The sequence below is a fragment of the Microcebus murinus genome, chromosome 10 (genome assembly GCF_040939455.1).
Source record: "Microcebus murinus isolate Inina chromosome 10, M.murinus_Inina_mat1.0, whole genome shotgun sequence".
Classification (NCBI taxonomy): domain Eukaryota; kingdom Metazoa; phylum Chordata; class Mammalia; order Primates; family Cheirogaleidae; genus Microcebus; species Microcebus murinus.
Window position 1 is genome coordinate 45,815,602 of NC_134113.1, and position 24,009 is coordinate 45,839,610.

Here is a 24,009-nt window from a genome sequence, read left to right on the forward strand (position 1 = left end):
GTTCCCAAGAACCAGAAAGAATATTCTTTGACTTTATAACCCCTTCCTGAATCTCACATGCACAGTTTAGACATATAAATGCTGAAAAAGATAGGCTTTCATCTAGGATTAAAAACAAAGATAGGGCTGGGGAGGTGGCTCACACCTGTAATCCTAGCACTCTGGGAGCCCGAGGCGGGCGGATTGCTCAAGGTCAGGAGTTTGAAACCAGCCTGAGCAACAGCGATACCTCGTCGCTACTAAAAAAAGAAAGAAATTAAATGGCCAACTAAAAATATATAGAGAAAAAGACTAGCCGGGCATGGTGGCGCATGTCTGTAGTCCCAGCTACTGGGGAGGCTGAGGCAGGTGGATCCCTTGAGCCCAGGAGTTTAAGGTTGCTGTGAGCTAGGCTGATGCCACAACACTCTGGCCCAGGCAACAGAGTGACACCCTGTCTCAAAAAACAGTAACAACAACAAAAATAAATAAAAAAACAAAGACAAAAACTAGCATTATATGGCTGAGTAAAATTAAATCCACTCTTAACACCTACCATGAGAATTCTATTCAGAATATTGGGATACTACAAATTTTCTCAAAGAAATGTTAAATGCATTCTCTAATTAACAACTTGCTATAAATTCGAGATACCTTCCTTTTAAATGACTCTCATTGTATGCATTGAGCAAATCTAGAAATATTTTCAGCATAAGAATGAAAATAAAAAGCGTTTTGACTAGCTGGTTTTACCTGAATAGTCAGGGGATTCTTATTATGAGGTTCACTTTGGTTTCATTGTATTGCTGTGACATAATGGGGGCTATAGATTAGAAAACAATCTTTCAGATCTTTCTTGGTTTTTGAATCAGATTTTCAGTTCTTGGGTCTGCCCTTTATTGGTTGTATTACTTGGGGCCTGAACACATGTACTGAATGGTTTCCTCAACTATTAAAATAGAATTACCAAATCATAACTTAGTGTTTCATTTTCAACATACATCTATCTATCCCTAGATGGCAGCACACCATTAACATTTAAAAATATTTAACCCACTCTAAACATCACAAAATATTTAAAAATGAGGTGCTAGTTTTTACCTCCAAAACTTGAGTTTTTAAAGCACCCATTATTGAAAAGAATGTGGAGAATTATGCATTTTTATATACAGCTGGAGTAAAGGTAAATCAGAGGCAATTTAATGTGTCAAAACCCTCAAATGTTCATATTCTTTGAATCAAGCACTCCAATTAACTAATTTTTGGAAAACAGATATTTGCACTAAAATTTACTTATAAAGATATTCAGGCCGGGTGCTGTGGCTCACACCTATAATCCTAACACTCTGGGAGGCCAAGGCGGGTGGATTGCTTGAGGTCAGGAGTTCAAAACCAGCCTGAGCAAGAGTAAGACCCTGTCTCTACCATACATAGAAAGAAACTAATTGGCCAACTAATATATATAGAAAAAATTAGCCGGGCTTGGTGGTGCATGCCTGTTGTCCCAGCTACTTGGGAGGCTGAGGCAGGAGGATTGCTTGAGCCCAGGAGTTTGAGGTTGCTGTGAGCTAGGCTGACACCACAGCACTCTAGCCTGGGCGACAGTGAGGCTCTGTCTCAAAAAAAAGGATATTCATTGCAGTATCTTTTATACTAGTTGTAAATCTAATGAAGTAACCTGAATACCAAATGACAAGAACTAGTTAAAGTTACAGTACGAGTTGAATACTAGTTATTAAAATTAGTTTAAAAGCACAATTTGTCAATCTTTAATGTGCATACAAATCACCTAGGGATCTTGTTCAAATGCAGATTTTTTTCCCTCACGTGGGGCCCCAGATTCTGCATTTGTAACAGGTTCCCAGTCCAGATGATGTCAATGTTGCTAGTCTGAGAGCAGACTTTTAGGAACCAACTTTTAGACCATTTGATATCAAAATGTTAATACAGAGCCCTCTATTGGCCTCACATAACCTACCTATACATTCTCTCTATAAAACTAACTTATTCACCCAGCATACATATCCAAGAACTTATGCAACCACTAGTTATGTTTACTTTTAGACTCACTGGGTTTGTTTCTAAACTATACCAATGGTACTTTTTCTTGTGATTTCATAATTTAATATTATGTACACCAATGAAACGTGAGTGCAAAAGAGAACCGGTTCAATGGAAACTGAGTTAAATACTTTGGAAAGACCCCGTCTCTACTAAAAAATAGAAAGAAATTAATTGGCCAACTAAAAATATATAGAAAAAATTAGCCAGGCATGGTGGCTCCCAAGTAGTCCTAACTACTTGGGAGGCTGAGGCAGAAGGATCGCTTGAGCCCAGGAGTTTGAGGTTGCTGTGAGCTAGGCTGATACCACAGCACTCTACCCCGGGCAAGAGAGTGAGACTGTGTCTCAAAAAAAAAAAAAAATAAAAAAGAATGTAAAATGGTACAGCTGCTATGTAAAAGTTCCACAATTCCTCAAAAAGTTAAAAATAGAATTAACATATGACCCAGCAATTTCCCCCCTAGGTATATATCCAGAATTGAAAATAGGGACTTAAAGATAGTTGTATACCTGTGTTCATAGCAGCATTATTCCACAATAGTCAAAAGATGGAAATAACCTAAGTGTCCACTGACAAGTGGATAAACAAAGTGTGACATATACACACACACACAATGGAATATTCAGCCATATAAAGGAATGGATTTCATACACGTTACACCATGAACCTTAAAAACATTACACCAAGTAAGCCAGACCCCAAATGAAAAATACTGTATAATTCCATTTATATGAGATACCCAAAATAGGCAGATTCAGAAACATTAAGTATAATAGAGGTTGCCAGGGGCTGGGGCTAGGGTGGGAATGGGGAGTTACTGTTTAATGGGTACAGAGTTCCTGTTTGGGATGACAAAAAGGTTCTGGAAATGGACAGTGGTGATGGTTGCACAACATTGTGTATGTACTTAATGCCACTGAATTGTACACTTTAAAATGGTTAGAATGCCAACTTTTATGTTATATACATTTTACAATTCAGAAAATGCTGGCAACAAAGCTCTTATAGTTGTAGTTGCTGCCACAAGATAGCATGGTAGAACTACACTTAAAGGGCATGTATTCATCTAAATATTTACTGAATATTTACATGCTACATGCTCATGAAGACACCTGGGATTTAACAGAAAATAAAACAAGATCCCTGCTTTCATGGGGCTTTATATTTGAATGGAAAACAAACATATAGTTAGGTCATGCTTGGGAAAAATAAAGATTAGAGTAGCAGAGTCAACAGAATGATGAAAATAAACCTCATCGAGATTCTCGACAGACAGCTATCTATAGCATTCCAGGCATGCTGGAATTGGCCCACAAAGGCTCAGAGAGGTAGGAGCACACCTAGCCTATCTGAAAAACAAGGAGGCCAGAATGGCTGGAACGGAATGAGCATGGGGGAGGGTACTGAGAGACCTGGTCAGAGTTAAGAGGGGTCACATCATAGGGGAACTTTGTTAGGATTGTAGCTTTACTCTGATAAATAGGAGCCACGGCAGGATTTTGAATAGATACAATATAAATTCTGATAGCTATGCTGAGAATAGACTTGAGTAGCAAGGGAAGAGAGCAGCAACAGTAAGTGGTCCTAGGTATTTTCTGATGGTAGGGACAAGACGTAGGGTGTAAGATGTGAGGGGTCAACAGTGATCTCAGTTGGGGGACTAAACAATTGAAATGATGGTATTGATATTAGCTGCTGGGTTGAACACGTAGTAGGAGAGAAGGGAAGGGTGAAAGACTAATTTATTTACCTGAATTGGAAATACAAATTTGTAAGTTGATAGCATATAAATCTCAACAGCCATAAGACTGTAAGAGCTTCAAGAGTGTAGGGACACTAAGACCCCTGAGAGTACTCCAAAATTAAAAGGGAAGAGAAACGAAGGAGACTAAGGACACAGAGAGTAAGTATAAGTTTAAATTTATGATTCACTGCTTTAACTTTTTCCATTAACTGATCAACTAGTCTTGGCCGAATTTGTTAAGAGGGCATGTTCTGTCCTTAATGTTTGTAAGCAGAGGAAAGAGTTGGCAGAAGATAACTTTAGGTAAATTACTGCCCAGGTATTCTGAATAGAGACGAGGAGTTGGGCCATTCATCTTCCTCCCCTTTTCATGTCCATTCACGTAGTCAGATAATTAAGTCAAAGACAACATAAATGGACTGCTGTAGAAATTTATAGGTAGGCAGTCTCAGTGTACACAGATCCACACAGCATGTTTACAAGCAATGTGAAATATAAGAGCTCTTTTACACACTTGGGTAGAACAGTTGCCAGTGTTCCTTGACCAAATTCTGAGTTGTCTAAAAATGACTTCAACTTGTAGACAAGTGTTTACAACGGATAACTTAAAATATAATACTATTAACTGTGAAAAGCCAGCCATCACTAAATTCCTTTAATAACTATTAGCTTGTCTTCATAACCTTAAATCACTTTCTAATCAATTGTGTTCTTAGGATAAGTTCGATCCCTAGAAAGACTCCTGCATTTGTGTGAAAAGGCTAACTTTACCCCTCAATTGAAGAAAGCTGAAGAGGTCATCATGTGAAATGACTTACCCAGTTTTGGGGAAAAAACGAAAGTGGAACATAGAGCTCAAGTTTCTACACTATACTGGGGTGGTGTCCAATTCCTAGACTCAGTGCCAAAATTTTCCACACGTTACACCCATCTACCTTGTATCTAATACGATAGCTATAGTAACTGTGTAGGTAGAACCTACACAAGTATTTACATGAGTTTTTTTAAATAAAAATATACCACACTTAATTGCTATGATCTGTCTTACACAAAAAGTTATTAGTATCTAACAACAGTAGATAGGGTAGGTGGCTCAACATTTGTAGAAATGAACGTTTTAAGGTAATATATTCCTAAATGCTTACAGCTCAGCTATCAATAAAGCTTAAAGGTTTATGGTGGTAGGGGCTTAGTTTGTAACAGCAAACACATGAAAAATTGAAATCATAAAATCATTCTAACCTCTACTCACTATTCTGCCAGTCGTAACGTCTTGGAGCCCATTGCCTCCTTTGTAAAAGCAGAATACTATCTCATCTGTCTTATAGGTGATTAAGAAATTAGGGCTGGGCGCGGTGGCTCACGCCTGTAATCCTAGCTCTCTGGGAGGCCGAGGCGGGCGGATTGCTCAAGGTCAGGAGTTAGAAACCAGCCTGAGCAAGAGCGAGACCCCGTCTCTACTATAAATAGAAAGAAATTAATTGGCCAATATATATATATATAAATAAAATTAGCCGGGCATGGTGGCGCATGCCTGTAGTCCCAGCTACTTGGGAGGCTGAGGCAGGAGGATGAGGATTGCTTGAGCCCAGGAGTTTGAGGTTGCTGTGAGCTAGGCTGACGTCACGGCACTCACTCTAGCCTGGGCAACAAGCGGGACTCTGTCTCAAAAAAAAAAAAAAAAGAAATTAATGAGGCAATAGGTACATAAGTGCCTTTTTAAAATGCTGATGGCAATTCTCCAAAGAACAATTGGGAGGGCTTGGGTGACTGTTCTGCAGCTGGGTTGACAAACACTAAATTGAGATGTGATGAAGATAATTATTGCCTTCCACATTGCATAGCTTGATCCACCTGCCTTCTCCTGGGGGAATAAATGTTACTAAGTGGACTGCCACCATAAAAATGTACTCTAACCTTAGACAGACACATCGCCCCCAACCTCACAGACCAACACTGTTACTTCTCCCAAGCTTAAACCATGCCTGCAATACAATGATCTCAATTTCTATTTCAAAGAAAACAGAAATCACTAAATACAACATTTTAACTTTTTTTAAGAGACAATGTCTTACTCTGTTGCCCAGGCCAGAGCACAGTGACGCAATCATAGCTCACTGCATCCTTGAACTCCTGGGCTCAATCAAGTCTTTCCTCAGCCATCTGAAAAACTGGGACTACAGACACAGGCCACCACCTCCGGCTCTTTTTTAATACTTTTGTAGAGTCAGGGTCTCATGTTGCTTAGACTGCTCTCAAACTCCTGGCCTCAAGTGATCCTCCCGCCTCAGCCTCCCAAAGTGCTGTTACAGGTGTGTCACCGCATATGACCAACACTTTAAATTTCTACCACCTACAGCCTACAAACTTCCATATATTCTTATTTATCCTTATCTTCACTCCTGAGAAGGGTGTTTCTCTTTTATCAATTTAATCTGCAGCCAAGCTTTTTTTTTTTTTTTTTTGAGACAGAGTCTCACTTTGTTGCCCAGGCTAGAGTGAGTGCCGTGGCGTCAGCCTAGCTCACAGCAACCTCAAACTCCTGGGCTCAAGCGATCCTTCTGCCTCAGCCTCCCAAGTAGCTGGGACTACAGGCATGCACCACCACGCCCGGCTAATTTTTTTGTATATATATTAGTTGGCCAATTAGTTTGTTTCTATTTATAGTAGAGACGGGGTCTCGCTCTTGCTCAGGTTGGTTTCGAACTCCTGAACTCAAAGGATCCGCCCGCCTTGAGCAGCCAAGCTTTTTGAAATGCTCATCTAATTGTAACACTTCATACTATTCAATGACTCCACATCATTCTTGGGACATTTTTTTTTTTTTTTTTTTTTTAGACAGAACCTCACTCTGTCACCCCTGGGCTAGAGTGCTGTGGTGGCAGCCTAACTCACAGCAACCTCAAATTCCTGGTCTCAGGCAATCCTCCTGCCTCAGCCTCCCAAGTAGCTGGGACTACAGGCATGTGCCACCATACCTGGCTAATGTTTTTTCTATATATTTTTAATTGGCCAATTAGTTTCTATTTATAGTAGAGACGAGGTCTCACTCTTGCTCAGGCTTTTTTTAAGAGACAATGTCTTACTCTGTTGCCCAGGCCAGAGCGCAATCAGAGCTCACTGCATCCTTGAACTCCTGGGCTCAATCAAATCTTTGGCCTTGAGTGATCTGCCCACCTCAGCCTATTCTTGGGACAATTTTTATGGGTCTTACAAGTTCTGGAAAGTCTGGCCTTGCCTATTTCTTGAGCAGCCCCCTCCTCCACAGGTGATGTTCCTCTCTCCTTACTTCAACCAAATTGGCATTTTTCAGTTCCTACTAGTATGTTCCTTTTTGCTCTGCCAAAAGGCCATTTTTGTAAGTCTTTTTGCCTAGGTTTCCCCCCTTCAAGTCATTCCTTCTTCAGATTTCAGTGTAACATTCTATTTCAGTTTTATTTTTTCAAAGTTTTTCAATAAAATGAATATAGATTTTTTAAAAGGTAAAGAAGGTATATATTGTTCATCTGGAACCAACGGTAGCTGATCGGAATTGATGTGCCATATTATGTTATGTATCATAACTGTTAATGAAATATAAAAGGGAGACCCAGAATGCATTGGAAACCATTTCTAGTAATAATTCTTGTTTCATGGTAATGATTAGGAAACAAAACTAGGAAGACTGAGAAAATTCTGTCTATAAATCCTTTGTAAAACAAGCTTCTCCCTCTTTCAGGCCCAGACTGCTAATTCATATGTTTAGTTTGGCAAAAGATATTCCTAATAATCTCTTCTTACAGTTAAATTCTATAGGACAGAGAAAAGAGTCTCAATTAATTCAACACAAATGGGGGATCAATGAATGTAAACATATAACAAACAGGGAACCTAATAAAAGCCTGAACCACAATTTTAATGCAGGCATGGAAAGGATCCCAGTGATGGTAACTTATTATTTCTCATGTGATTTTTTCAATTGTTTAGAAGTGTTACCTTCAACATACACTGAAGCTTGCAGGTCAGAAATCTGGGGCCTGATACCTGATTTGTGATTTATTAAAACCACACATATTTCACTGTTTAAAAATTATCCTATATTGATTCAAGCTAACCTTGGAATTATTTTTTTGCTACAAACGTTTTCATTTAAGTCTACTGAGGTTAACAATGACTTAATCACCTAAGACTGGACAAATGTTTTTAAGTGCAGTAAAACGCCAATACAGAAGAAAATAATCACTACTTAGGAGGCTGGCTTAAAGACATAATAATACAACCAGTCCGATTTCTGTTACCCTGTATATTGCCAATGGTTATTAATTATTCAAAACCATACACATGGTTAACAAATTAGAAATCAAAAAAGGACAAACTGCAAAGTTTTATCAAAACTTTGTTTTATTTTCAATACAAGATAAATGCCATGCTTGTTACTAGTGCAGTTTAAGGCCAACAATGGCCATATAGCAAACTGCTCAACAGTCACCTAAATGCTAAAGAAAGAAAAGACAAAGTAAACATTAAACACAAAATTGCAATTACAAACATTTTAATAAAATGGAATGAATTTTTTAATAGAAGCTAATATGGAAGTCTAGTTCTCAAGGACATCAAAAAGATGTCTGTTTGATCAAATATCACCTTACCTTTCGCACAGAAATCTTATTGTGAAGTCACCATAGAGTAAATAGCTAAAATTTTAAGACTTTCTTTGGCCTTCTGATATTAAACAAATTATTTACAAACTGTGATTCAGTAATTCATGGATACTGGTAATATGATACAATTTTTTTGTTAAGGGCTTTCCATTAAAAATTGTAAAACAACTTTGTAAGGCTGTACAGGACTGTAAACTACTTTGCTAATATACCATGGGATGCAGAGGAAGAAGGAATAATAAATAGACCTTTTTTTAAGGCTAAAGTCATCAATGTAATAGATGCATTCCTTAGAATACATTATGATTTACCCCAAAGGATCCTTTCCCATTAAATACCACCTGAGTACTACAATTTTCAAAGTAAAAAAATAAACATGAATTCACCATTGTATTTTAAAATAATTTAACTTACAGAATGCTGAGAAGTGTTACGCAGTAACAGTGCGACAAAAAGAACACACCTTCAAAATGAAATGTTTTTACTAAATGTAGGGTCTATCCAATTATGAAATCAATGTAAAACATTTACATCCATGGCGGAGTTTTAGGATACTCCCACATGAAAAACTCTTGGTAGTATTTATCATCCACAGATACCACTTCAAGATTTGTGTGACTTCAATTAAATCCAACCTAATATTTAAAAGACTCCCATTACCATATGTTAATTAATATAACAGGAAGCCTTTAAAACATTAAAATCTGTCCGTATATAACCAAGTGTTTATACGTCCCATATAAAAATCATAGTAGCTGCATACTCAGTGAATGCCAACAACCTGAAATTTTAAAAAAACACTGGTTAAGACAAACCTAAGTCATCCAAATAGGATACAACTGCCTGAATATTTAGAATATTCATAAAAATTTATATTCCTTCTTTCTAATGCCAAGAAAGAAGAGTATAAGAACTTTCTCCCAGAAGCCTAGACATTTTAACACATTTTCTATTTCAACTCACAATGAAACTGTAATCCTGAATCTTGATTTCTCTAAATCAAAAATCTCACATTATGAACACAAGGAATGCCATATGTAAGGCCACATCTTAATAAATTTGTAATTTTTGGTTGAATACTTATTGAAAAAATTGGTCTAAGGCTTCTAAGAGTCAAGTTACTAAAAAATAAAATAAATATACCAGTGTTTAAACTGAAGGTTAATGTTAAAAAATACACACACACTATAAGAACAGAAAAATAGAATGCTTTGCTACAAAAATCCCACTTAATATATTTTAGCACAAAAAATGTCTAATATATACAATGGATAAGCGTGCATTTAAGTACATACAACTGGGGGAAACATTTACAGACGGCTATGGGATGCAAATGAACTTAATGAATAAAATTTAAAAAGCAGTTATTTGTAAAAAAGAGAGAATCTCAATACTGTATTCTCAGTAAAGAATTAGAACACAAACTTCCTCTTAAAATAACTTAAGCTGAAGCTTAAAACACAAAATTGGAGCCATTTTGTAAGATACAGAAAATGCAATGATCATTCAGGTATGAAAACCAAAATGTCGCGATCACTCCAACAAAAAAGTCTTGTAATAGCATCTCATTGTATAAAACAGTATGTATTTAGGTTATTGGCACATTTAAATACATAAGGGAAAGAGAAAGTCTTTACCCTTTCAACAATTTCCCCTTCACTATAAAATATTATACAACATTCATTAAAACCACCATGTTTATTTTAAGAACTGACCCAAAACTAGTAGAAAATAAAGCAATATTCTCCACAGGAGAATTAAATGAAAATAATATCTTAAGCTACAGTTATTTGTGAACTCCAAATTGTAGTTAACTGCTTAAGAACATTCTAGGTAAAAGGGTCATTAAATAGGCTAAACTATGATCAAAAGCCACGGCAACTCACTCCAAATCTTGCTTATGAAAATTGACAAAATAAACACCCACAAATGTATAATGGAATATGCTTTTCACAACATACTTCCTTTAACCAAAAGCAGCACTTTCACTTCAGTGTTGCTTGAGAAGCAATACCATTCAGGTGGTGGTATCACTCACCCATACTTTACTACTGGCTGACAGGAATGTGACTTCATAGCACTAACAAATGCTATGGTTTAAAATTCAACTCAAGTTTGCTTTCATATCCATTACAGTTATTAACTAAGGAAAAAATAAAAAGGTCTCTGAGACACTATTATTTTTTTGGTGTCTGTGCAAGGGTTTTTCTCTTTGGATTGTTTTCACACATTAAAAAAAGAAGAAGAGTTTTCAAACAACATCAGCCTATAAACAGAAGGGGGTATGAAGAATTAAACAAGGCTTGCAATTTTCATCTTAACTGCTATACATTCATGTGTTATCAGGCAGAGGACTTTGCAAAATTACTTGGTCAAACCAAAAAGTTATTTCCCTCTGACAACACTTAAAATAATGGACTAGCAGCAAACAAATCTAGTACACTCACATTGTCTGCAACAAAAGTCATGCAATGAGATCAGCCAAGCAGGGAGAACAGTGATATAGAAGGAGCAATTAAAGGGTTCCACTGATAAAAAATGAAAAGGTAAACAAAGGATTTAATTAGTACAAAATTTCCAGTTTTCATTTCACGTTCAAGTGCAGTTAGATTTTTGTGATTCCATTTTAAAATTGTTCAGAGAAATTTTTATTCTCATGGACATTTTACTTACCTTTTAATCTTACTATTAACTAATTTCCCTTGTAATATATTTAGTCCATCCTTCTTCGCATTAGGGCAATGTACTTAAAATATTAAAAAAGCTAAGAAATGACAAAAACTAACACCTATACAGAAAACAAGAAAATCGATTTCAATACAACTTTCAAATGTTAAAAAAAACACTGCATTTTCAACAAGATAAAAACACTTAAAAAAATCACTTCTGAGAGCAAACAGTTCTGATAAACACCAATGATCCCATGCAGATACTCCAAACACAAAATATTTTAAAATAAAGCTGGCAGTAATATGGATAATTCAAAACAGCTAATTTTGTGAGAAGTAGTTTGATAGCAGACAAAATGAAACTGAAGAACGGCAGTGGAAATTTCTGGAAGGCTTCTACAGATGCTCATTACATAATATCTAGGGTACTTAAATACTTCAAGCATTGTCCTACAATTTGGCTATACTTTAAAAACCAATGTGTATTATCAGATCTCTCAAAGATTATCAGATCTTAAAAATATATTAACAAATTAATAATCTGCTTAAGAATTTTAACTCAAATTTCTGAATAGTGATTCAGAATTACCTTCTCATAAAAATATCTAATCAAGACACTGCCTCTAATTTTGCAATTAAGAACACATGCTCGCCAGGTGCCTTTAACGTGGGCCTATATAAGGCAGGTTTGAAAAAAAAAGTCTTTGATTAAGTAACTCTAGCATGAATCAACAGGTTGCATGAATATACACAGAATTCCTTAAACTGTGCAGACAGGGTACATCTATAATCTCCCATTACACATACTAGAGAATACAACCCAATGTTAACATCACTTCAAGAATCTATACCAAGCAAAAAATAAAACTAAGGCTCTCTTAACTCACATGTATCTGCTGCTGCACGCTGTATTTACACTACCTATGGCTTCAAAAATAAACCATCAATATGAAACAACAAATAACTGCAGCATCAAATCAAAACTTTCAAAATATTTCTTCCAATGCTAGCAGTACACAGTTAAGTGTTTCAGTACATCTGTGTTGTAATTAAGCTATAATTACATAGCAAATATGGGTTTTCTCTAAAATGTTAAAACTTCACATTTTTTCACCCCCAACACATTGACTGGATTGCTATGTCTGTCAAATTTCAGTTTTTACAAGTTTACATACCATTCAGCAAAGTCACAAGCTAAACTAGGTAAAAACAGCTAGAAAAGCAGAATATAGAAATATTAAATATCCATGTAATCACCTATTCTAATATCAAAATCAAGGGCAAGTGACACTTAATTAGTATGTTTAATTCACTGAACGCAAGATTAGATTGATGCATATCCAAAAACGCTATTGCAATGCTTTTGTAAAGGACAGTAAAAATGTCATAGTAACATTATCTTTAGATATTGCTGAACACAAGACTTTCCCTGAGGTGTAAACATCAAATAACTTGAACAGCTTTACACATCAGCCCCATTAAACAGTTTATTACAACACTACATCTATTGTAATCAAAGTGGTGCTGTTTACAGACATTATCATATGAACATTTTTAACAAGAACAAACTACTATAAAAACAAGCATTTACTTGACTTTTTTTTTCCAATTGCTTGCACATTATAATGGCCAAATGTATATAACCAGTAATAAAGTTGCAAAAGCTATAACTTTTTAAATCACACAGGTTTCCTTCAAATAAAACAGTTAAGCAACATAAAAAATAAAAGTAGAGCTACTGGTTACCATTTATGCAGATTTGCTTTATTCAGATCTATTCCTGTTCATTTTATCCATGAATCCTTACAGGTTCAGTTCAATCACAAGAAGCAAACTGCTGGACAAGCGTCATTTTTCCCCCATGAAGACTGTTTTGTCTTGGAAGGTGATCCTCTTCCTTCAGCTGTAATGTGTCAAAATTTGTGATGTAGATTTTGCTATTCCCCATAATACACAGAAAAACGCTGGCTTAACTATACATACACAAGTCGTGCATCTACTTCACTGTTACGTTATTCTAACACAAAATAAGAATTAAATGAAACAGTAGCTGCCCTTGCAGTGGACAAATGTTCCCAATTTATCTGATGATTAAAACTGAGACACTGATTTCTTTCTTCTTAGATATTATTGCCTTATAAATTTAATGACTGAAACAAATGAATATAGCAGCTACTGTTTCTGTGATGATGGAAACATTCATAAGTCATTTTCTAAAATATGCAACTACAAAAATAAATGAAAAATGCTTGGATGATTTTAATGTAAATATTTTTCATTTACCCACATATCAATTCTATATTAACTCATTTAACAATTAAATGCTGAACTGAATATAAAATGCAATAAATTATTTTACAAATTAATTGTATTTATTTAACAGCATACAGGGAACTTCTGCAATTGTTATAAATCAAACGGTGCTCCATGTTACAAAATTTATTAAATAGCTCAGAACGGACATTTAAAATACGACATCCACGTACAAATCTTTAAACATAATACAAATTTAAAACATTTTACTTTACTCTCACTCTATTCCACCTATATTGAAATATCTAACTTAGTATATAAACTAGCCAAAAATAAGCTAAATGGGAATCCACAATGATAAATTTCATTGAAAACTCACATAAAGGAAAAATAAAGAAACAATAAAGTTGATAAACTAAAATTTCAAGAATACACATATATGAAAACCTCAGGTAGAGAGGTTTACATCAATTAACTTGTATGTAAGTGATCACTGAAATGCAGGATATTGAAAATATAAATTCTGAGAGCACTTCAATAATAAAGTGATTTAAGAGTCAAAAGGGCACTAATGTTTAATGGTATTTTGCCATAAAAATAATTGAAAAATACTTTGTTCTGTAATTAGGATTCATTTTCTGTTGCAATTATAAATTTTTCCCCAACTAGGTTTTATCTTAAGAGCATCAGTGCACATACAAATTCACACTGCCTAGCAGTAAAAACTTAAAATTTTACAACTGCAAAAGGAAAAAACAGATGTTATAACCCTGGAATTTCTCTTTTAAATAGTTTCTATATGCCCATATTTTTCAAAGAGATGCTTCAGCCATTTCTAATGTTACCTTTTAATGCATCTTCATCTTATGATATGTTAATTAAGCTATTTAGTGAAATTATTTAATGGAAGAAATCTAAAAATGGCAGCTTTCAAATGTTGTATTTGTACTACTTGCAATGTACTTTTTAAAAAACGAAAGAGAGACAAGGCATATGTTCTATTCTGAAAAAAGAATTACTGGGAAATGCATAAATCTTACTGCAAAGGAATGCTATTTCCCTAATTTTTTTGTTGTGCTGGAAGGGATAAAGAGGAGAGATTGGGTCATTAAGAGGGAAAAATTAAAGTAGGCAAAACAAAAATATTCAACCCTTCCATAAAACACATCACATACACTACAACTTTATATCAAATCACTCCAGTCAAGAATTATACTACTTTTTATATGGAAAATCCTGTTTGTGAATTTACAGCACACACCTTTATTCAGGACTAATGCACTCATCTTTTGCTTGATTATACTTTATATAGATAGATCTTTACTATTAATAAATCTCTAATTTTCACCATACAGACAATATAAAATCTGGGGATAATCTAGCAGTTTTTATTTCTATTTCTAAACACTTTACATTTATCCACTTGGAAATACAAATTTTACAATCTCAAACGGAAGCAAATTTGAATACAACCCATTTCCAATAATCCAATTCCATGTTATAGTCTCAAATGTCTAAGTAGACATCTACATAAACAAAGATATCAAAAAGAAGCTTAAAGTGACAAATACATTCAATGCTCATGTTTTCAGAATATCATTTGGTCAAATCTGTAATGTTAAAGCCACACAATCACTTGCTTTAGCTATCGATTATAAAAGGAAGACCTATGAATAAACAATCATTAAAACAACTAAGACAAATGGAATCTACAAAAGCTCTTTAAAGTCTGTAAACTAAAGTGAGCACTTAAGTAAACTTCCAATACACAGAGAAACTCCTGCATTTTAGATAATGTAAGATCAAACCATTCTTAACAACTCAAATTATGAGTGTTTATGTTAGAAACTTACTAAGTAAATTTGCTAGCATTGGCATTTTAAACTCATGGTAAATTCATCTTTTAAGTTCAAATATATATTTGATAGGGCTCTTTTCTAGGTTTTCATATTGATTAAAAGAATCCTCATATAATTTGAGATATATTATGTACTCAATGAGTACAAATCACTTTTCTTTATGAGATAATTTTTCCTTGATAAGAATGGAGAAGAGATGGGCAAGAGAAGTATTTATATACAAGTTAACTCTTTAAAATCAAACTTCCTTCTTGTGTTGATTAGAACATATGACACAAAAACAATTCTGTTTATTGCAGATGCTTACAAAAAGTTCCTTGCTTGCCAAAACATTTCATATTGTTATCTCTCTACCTCTGGACTGGACATAGTACTTACCTCCTTTTAGCTAAAGTATTTTATTACTCTATAAAATATATACATAATTGTTGCTCTAGATAGTCCACTAAATAGTAGAAATAAACTTCACAGTCAAAGAAAAATGACCTTTGCCTCCAAAAGATTCACAAAATGGACATTTCAAAATAAACTGTAACTCAGAATTCTTTGTGAGTTATAACATGCTACCACAGAAGGCAAATTCATAAATATGGATAGCATAAATGGCACCCTTGCCCTTTTTTTTGGTTATTAGGTTTTCTTTTAACAATGCTAACTAAATAATCAAAACATTATTCAAAACAATCTAATTTACAAATTAAAACAATGGTAGTAAATTTAACACTGAGATGAAGGTGAGAGAGCAAGGTGATTCACATTGGCATTGAATTTTTTTAACAGGGAACATTAATCATTTGTAAACAAAACTATATTCTTAAACCACAGTGAGCAAAACACACTATACATCCATTCGAGGGATCACTTCCTATCCTCTCTTGTAACCAACTAAGACAGCTACGTAGTCAGGTTTTGTAAATAATACTAAGAGCTAGGAAAATTAGAGCTAGAGAAAAGAAAGCTAGGATATCCAGATGAAGCACAGGAATTAGGAAGTATGGGAAAACACAATGAAACAAAAGGCTGGAACCTATCAGGTCGTCTTCAGATGACCTAAGAGTTGCAGAAATAATTTTTAAATATTATTTAAGAGACATTAATTTCCACGTAAGCCTCAAACAACACTAACTCTTGAGAAGAAACATCTTAACATATAAAAAAGAACTTTTAATTCTTCCGGCTTTTTTGGTTTGATACAAACCTATAAGCTGAGTAAGCAATGCAAAAATAACAATCTAAGATCATGATATTTAAGGTAGAAAAAAAGTAATCACATAGCAAAATACAGTTATTCATTCCAGACTCCATATACAATGCTTAAAATTTTTATCAAAGAATGGGATAGTGATTTGGGAATATGTAAAATCTCAGACAAAGGAAAACCTGAATAAAAAGTATTTTAAAAAATAATTTGGTTTCAATACATAAAGAAAAACAACACCAATTTGTTGAGTAGGGCTATTCTAAATAAATGAGAGGAACACAATCTAACAGAAAATAACTCAACTATGAAAGTAAAATTATTTCTGTAAGAAGTATACAATCTTAAAAGAACTGAACTACTTTTATTTTGCTCAGAGTGGTCTGAGAATAGAGGCAGAAATTACAGAATATGAAGCACAATGTATTTACATATTGAAATTTACAATGGTTATTTTTAAAATTAAAATATTATCTGCTTGAACTTAGATATTTAGAATGCTTTTAGAAAAACTCATACATTTTAAAATGAGAGAATGCAATTAACATTACCAACAGTTCAAACACAAAAAAAATTAAGATGGGACAGACATTAACAGCTTGCCAACATCATTAAGTTTCCAGTTAAATTAAGAACTTGCCCCTTTAGCCAGTCATCATTACTTTAAGAATAAATTACAGTAGTTATTTATATAAAGACTTACTACTGTCATTCACTTTAGCTTTCAAGTCACTCTTATTTCATTTAGTCCATTTAAGATTTACATGAAAGCTCAAAAGGACTCATATATTTAAACTTCTAAAGAGGTCAACAGCAGACCTTATTATGATGTTGATGAAATTTGCATTTAGGTTTTTTTGTTGTTTAAAAATGTTTTTCACTCGAATATATTTAATCCCAGTCCCCACCTCTTTATTCATGTTCTACATCCACAGTAAATACTGTTTTGTATAGCAAAGGTACAATAATAGTCCAGGACAACAGAATTTTTTGCACTGGAAATGCTTATGTAAAATTTTGCTTGGATGAAGGCACATACAATATTACAACTCAATTTTGATTAATGTACAAACAAAACATGGAGATTTTGGTATGGTACATCAGTGATTAAGAAAAAATGTCCAACAATAGTATTTGCACGTTAGAAATTCATAGTTAATGTCTGAATGTAATGAAACTCAAGTCATGATATATTTAGGTGTACCCATTACTGGAATGTAATGTTAGTTAATGCAAAGTATTTAAGATTAACAATGGACTTTTCGGAAGGAGTTTACTTGGTTGACTATGATAGTTTTAACAAAACCAGTAAGAAAATTATCATTAACTAACTTTGGGTTTAAATTGGTTTAAAGAGGCCTCTTGATGGCACCATCCGATTTTGAAGATGACTGAAAGTATATTCAATTTTTTTTTTTTTTTTTACCATGCCTGCACTAACTAGAAGCTTACTGATAACTTACAAAGCCTTAAAAAATATATATAGGCTGGGCATGGTGACTCATGCCTATAATCCTAGCACTCTGGGAGACTGAGGCAGGAGGACTGCTTGAGCTCAGGAGTTCGAGACCAGCCTGAGCAAGAAAGAGATCCTGTCTCTACTAAAAATAGGAGAAAAAAAAACAACCCACAAAAACTAGCCAGGCATGGTGGTAGCACACAGCTGGAGTCCCAGCTACTCAGAAGGCTGAGGTAGGAGGATTGTTTGAACCCAGGAGTTTGAGGTTGTTGTGAGCTAGGCGTACGTATACCATGGAACTGTAGCCTGGGCAACAACAGAGTGAGACTCTGTCTCAAAAATAAAAATAAATTTAAGAAAATATAACTTATAGAATCTGTACCTTTCTATAATTGAAATGGCTGATATAATTAACCATTTCAACTAATAACTGACCACAATTCATCTTAAACAACTGATGGACAGACATTGAAAAATGTTTTTATGAGATCAGATGTATTTCACTCAGGGGAAAAAACTGCTACATCTTTAAAACTTAGTGTTTAGGTTTACATGATACAACATTCAATTTTTACATTCACAAACAGTATCAATTTCAATAAGCTTAGTTTTAAAAGTGAAAGATATTTTGCCTCATATTAAAGGAATATTTTGAGAATTATTTATATTAAATTTTGTGATACAATACATGGAGACCTATATAAAAATTAAAATTTTGATATTCAACCTATATACTCAAAATCACGGAAAAGTATTAAAACCAGCCTTTTCAGTTAAAAAGCCCTTAGCATTCTAAACAGTATAAGAGCTTATTTGTGTCCCACAAAAATAAGACTTACATGCTTATTTTATAAATAGTATTGTTCAAAAGGACTTCATTTGCTAAAATATATGTTATGGTTAAAGAAACTGCTATTCTGTCACAGAATTACATATACTCAATAAAGCCTTTAATTCTTTCCATAACAATTTAAATACTAACAATTACCACAACTGAATTTTCCTTAAGTTTCCCACGATTATTGAAAATAACTGCATAAAGAGTATTTACCTAAAAATGGGGTTGTTTTTGCCTAATTTAATTTGGATATGCCACCAACATATAAAGAAAATACTTCTGTTTACAGAATAATAACCTTTGTATCACATGCACAAGCTTTATAGTGCCCTTCTCCCAACTCTTCACATGAATAAATGCTATTCACAAATATAAAAATAAAATTACATGTGAAAATGAAGCATAAACAGACAACTCTTCCCACTTTATGAAAAATGTACACAAGAAATAGTTTTAAAATACAGAAAAAAAAGACAATGATTATGGTTTATGAATGAAACATCAAAGAAAATTACTTCAAGGTTATTCTAACCTGGCATGTATGGCTTGACAGGATTTAAAGTTTTTAAGTATGGAGTACCCTGAACCCATTTTAACTGAGTACTTTTACATCGTTGCAAATTAAAGGATAGTTTCTTTTCTTTAAAAAAACAAAAAACAGATGTCAGGAAAACAGTGTCTTTTATAAAAAAAATTTTTTAAAGGAAAAAGGCTCTTTGAATGCTGAGGAAAAAAAAAATCCCCCTGTATTACAAGCTTTTATAGTGTTAGATTTTCTTAAAAAGTTTTAGGGACAAATGAAATTAGTTCAAGAATAGAAACTTTAAATTTATTTTTAAAAATCCAAGCACATAATATATATGAAATAACTCCCTATATTTTATATTTTAAATCACATGAAAACTATGTATGTGATTATAAGAATCCCAATTTTTAGATTTTAGAAGTACACAATGAGTCCTCTTGATTATTTCCCTGCTTTGTTAAGACCATTAAAAATTTGAAACCTGAAAGTGATAACACAGCAATACAATATTCGAAAATAAAGGGTCAAAATTTTTACCTGTCATTACTTACTTGTTATTTGTCTCAGATGTTTCCAGAAGATTAAATTCAGAACAAGTAGTTGGACCATTTAAAATGTAGGTATATACTGTATAAACAACAGCCTTGGAGTTATAATTACTGTTAATAATACACATGCTAAATATAACAGGAACAAGGAATACCTACCTACTAACGATGACGATACTCTCGCTCTCGGTCACGCTCTCTGTCACGGTCTCGGTCACGATCCCGGTGCCTCTCTCGTTCTCTACTTCTCTCTCTATAATAATCGTCATGACGATCTCTACTACGGGATTTATGACGCCGACTCTTTTCTCGTGATCTACTATGGTCCCTCTCTCTTGATCGTTCACGTCTTCTAAAAAAAATTACTGGATTAATGCTCTCCATAATTGGATAGATAAGAAGTGAGTCAGAATTTTCATGCTTAAAAAAAATCTAAAAAGGCAAAATTCTTTGTAAATCTAGTTTAGACTTACTATGTCCTGGCCTTCCAATAATGAGTTACCGACTCACCAACAAGCACGAACCAGAAATTTCATTTTTAAAAATACTCATCAAAAACAAGGGAACCACATACCATGAAACTACATCACACTATCTATTTAAACTAGCACCCTAAAACAGAAGTGTAGGATACTGACTGAACAAAGAGAAAAGAGAAGAGAGACTTTCAAAGCACATGTATTTGAAGACAAAGAACATAAAAGTTTCTTTTAGATATAAAATTCATGAAATCACAACATACAACAGGGCCCAACTAGATAAAATTATCACCTATCTACATAAATTACATAAACTTATATATAAAATATTAATTTTACATTTCTACCTAGTCAAGATATGGTTCATCAGGAGCATTATGCACCACTAAGAAACTTTCTAATATATATGTATGTTTGGAGAAGAGGCAAAGGAGAAGCCTAATAATTGTGACCAGTAGAAACTATTGCTGTTGTGTTCACATTATATTTAGCAAGTAGAAATGTTTCATAAATTGCCTTTTTTAAAAAACAGATAATTTAACCAAAGTGTGTTGCCAAAAAGACATGTAAAAATTCTGCTAAATTCATAATAGTAAATAACCATTGTCTATTACTAGTTTAAATGAAACAATTATCTTGCATTTCAGCACCAAATAGCTAGGCTTAGCAAACATTATTAGGTGCTAAGCTCCTTGATCAAGGTAGAAATTCTTTCTCTGGACTTAATTTAAAAAAAGAGAGAGAGAGAGAGAAAGAGAGACAGACACATAAGGGCTGGGCATGGTAGCTCATGCCTGTAATCCTAGCACTCTGGAGGGCCTGGGCGGGAGGATTGCTTGAGACCAGGAGTTCAAGACCAGCCTGAGCAAGAGCAAGACCGTCTGTACAAAAAATAGAAAAATTAGCCAGGCATGGTGGCATGTGCCTGTAGTCCCAGCTACTTGGGAGGCTGAGGCAGTAGGATCATTCAGCCCAGGAGTTTGAGGCTGCAGCAAGCTATGACGATGCCACTGCACTGCAATCTAGCTCAGGAGACAGAGCAAGACCCTGTCTCAAAAAGAAAGATAAAAAAAGTGTAAAAAAACGAGACAAGGTATCATCTATCACTATGACAAATTTGTTCTGATCCAAAGATCTTTATATTGGGTCAAAAAGGCAATAGTTATAAAGCTGGGGACTATGCCAAAACAAGCTCTTTTTCCTTAACTTAACGAAGACTTCATCACTAGATAAAGTTCACTTAAGATAGAACAATATCACGTGAAGATTCACCATCTACGTTTAAAAATATATATAATGTCAAGGCTATCAGTAATGCTAAAAAAGAACTACCTAAAAAATAGGTCATTCATTCATTCATTCAATCCCTCTCTCATTTAAGAAATATTCATTTAGGCCGGGCGCGGTGGCTCACGCCTGTAATCCTAGCTCTCTGGGAGGCCGAGGCGGGCGGATCGCTCGAGGTCGGGAGTTCGAAACCAGCCTGAGCAAGAGGGAGACCCCATCTCTACTATAAATAGAAAGAAACTAATTGGCCAACTAATATATATAGAAAAAAAAAATCAGCCGGGCATGGTGGCTCATGCCTGTAGTCCCAGCTACTTGGGAGGCTGAGGCAGGAGGATTGCTTGAGCCCAGGAGTTTGAGGTTGCTGTGAGCTAGGCTGACGCCACGGCACTCACTCTAGCCTAGGCAACAAAGCAAGACTCTGTCTCAAAAAAAAAAAAAAAAAAAGAAATATTCATTTAGCATCCATTCTATACCAGGCATTGCAGGAATTAGAAATATTGCAGTTAACAGGATAGGCAGGGTGCAGTGGCTTACACCTATAATTTCAGCACTCTGGGAAACTAAGGTGGGAGGATTGCTTGAGCCCAGGAGTTCAAGATTAGCCTGGGCAACACAGGGAGACTCCCATCTCTGTAAGAGATTTAAAAATTAGCTGAGCATGGTGGCATAAACCTGTAGTCCCAGTACGCAGGAAGAGTGCTTGAGCCTGGGAGTTGGAGACTGCAGTGACCACACCACTGCACTGTAGCCTAGGCAACAGAGACCCTATCACACACATACATACACACACAAAAAGAAAGATATAGTGAATAGGATGGGTAAGACTCCTGCCATCATTCAACGCATATTCGAGCAAGAAGGAATGTACATATGCATTGATAACAATAGGTTATGGTAGGCGCTATGAAAGAAATAAACAGAACTATATGACAGACTAACCTGGTTAAAGATTGCTTCTAAGAAATTAGATTAAGTTGAGACATGAAGGATAAGGAGGCAGGTATATGAAGAGCCAAGGGAAAAGGTTCCCAGCAGAAGGAATATCAAGCACAAAACAAGTGAGGTGATCAAATGCTTGATGTATCCAGAGAAAAAGAAGGGAGACCAATATGGCTGGAGAACAGTGAGGAAGAGGTGCAAGATGGGGCTAAAAAAGATAGGCAGGGACTATATCACATAGTGTGTCTATATCTTTATGGTCTTATTCTAAGAGCACGTAGAAGCCTTTGAAGAGTTTTAGGAAAACAACTGACATTTAATTTAGAGTTTACAAAAATCACTCTAGCTGCTAAGTAAACACTAACTAAAATCAAAGTCCTATTTTGAAGTCCCATACACTGTTTTTCCATTTGCAAACTAGCAGTTTTAAAAAGACATGAGACAGTGGGGGCTCACACCTGTAATCCTAGCACTTTGGGAGGCCAAGGCAGGAGGATCGCTCAAGGTCAGGAGTTCGAAACCAGACTGATCAAGAGCGAGACCCCATCTCTACTACAAATAGAAAGAAATTAATTGGCCAACTAAAAATATGGGCATAGTGGCGCATGCCTGTAGTCCCAGCTACTTGGGAGGCTGAAGCAGAAGGACTGCTTAAGTCCAGGAGTTGGAAGTTGCTGTGAGCTAGGCTGATGTCATGGCACTATAGCCTGGGAAACAGAGTAAGACTCTGTCTCAAAAAAAAAAAAAAGATATGAGACAGGAAAGTTTTACCTTGATCCAGAACCATATGACTTGGACTCAATTCCATGAAGGCAATCTTGCAAAGAGCTAATAAGAACTTTGCAACGATCATCAGCAGACACTTTGGATTGTTTAATTAAAGAAATTGCAGTTACCAATGTCTCAATAGCACTCCCATAATCACCTGTGGGGGAAAGGAAAAGGTCTGAAGTCAAACAATTATTTCCAAATTACCATCAAACTACTTAGTGTAAGAGGGATAAAGTATTTTATCAAAGTAGTGTGCCTTAAAATGACTATAGAAGATAATGTCTGTTTTTAGTGTTTCACCATTGGCGAAAGGAACATAATTGGTTATAATTATAGCTGTGTGAAATAGGTTATTATTTTGCAAATATGAGATTAAGTGAGCTGCCTTAAGGTCCCTGAACTATTAACATATTAACTGCCTTGAGAGTTGTATTTAACTCATTCTAGTTTCAACCCTGGGCCACATGAAGCATATATAAAACCTTACTTGTTGGTGTTCTTATTGTTATAATTAATACTGATAATTTAATTCTAAAAATGTTTATTAATGAATAGAAGTCAATGAATTTTGTTTTTCTATTTATGTTTACCTTTAAATTACACTTGAAGTTTTTGTTCTATTTTTGTAATAAAAAAACACTGTGGCCCCGAGGAAAAGTTTCTGATTTTTTTGTGTGGCAGTCAATGTGTTAAATGTCAAGCTAAGACTTAAATCTGCACCTAATAACTTAAAATTAGGATGTTTCCACTACA

General features: G+C 34.7%; 1 protein-coding gene across 4 annotated transcripts in view; it reads right to left on the reverse strand.

Annotated features, from left to right (window-relative positions):
- Nucleotides 1-12,382: 12,382 nt before the first annotated feature.
- The window catches only part of CPSF6 (cleavage and polyadenylation specific factor 6), a 30,339-nt gene continuing 18,712 nt past the window's right edge, over nucleotides 12,383-24,009 (reverse strand). For 2 of the 4 annotated variants that reach the window (XM_012788711.2, XM_012788709.2), the window contains 3 exons: nucleotides 23,257-23,410; nucleotides 19,937-20,126; nucleotides 12,383-12,999 (listed from right to left, as the gene is read on the reverse strand). In XM_012788711.2, coding sequence (XP_012644165.1) covers nucleotides 19,940-20,126; nucleotides 23,257-23,410 — 341 coding nt within the window. In that variant the 3' untranslated portion in view covers nucleotides 12,383-12,999; nucleotides 19,937-19,939. Of the gene's footprint in view, nucleotides 13,000-19,936; nucleotides 20,130-23,256; nucleotides 23,411-24,009 lie in introns of all 4 variants that reach the window. The other 2 variants (XM_012788710.2, XM_012788707.2) reach the window with 1 other exon arrangement.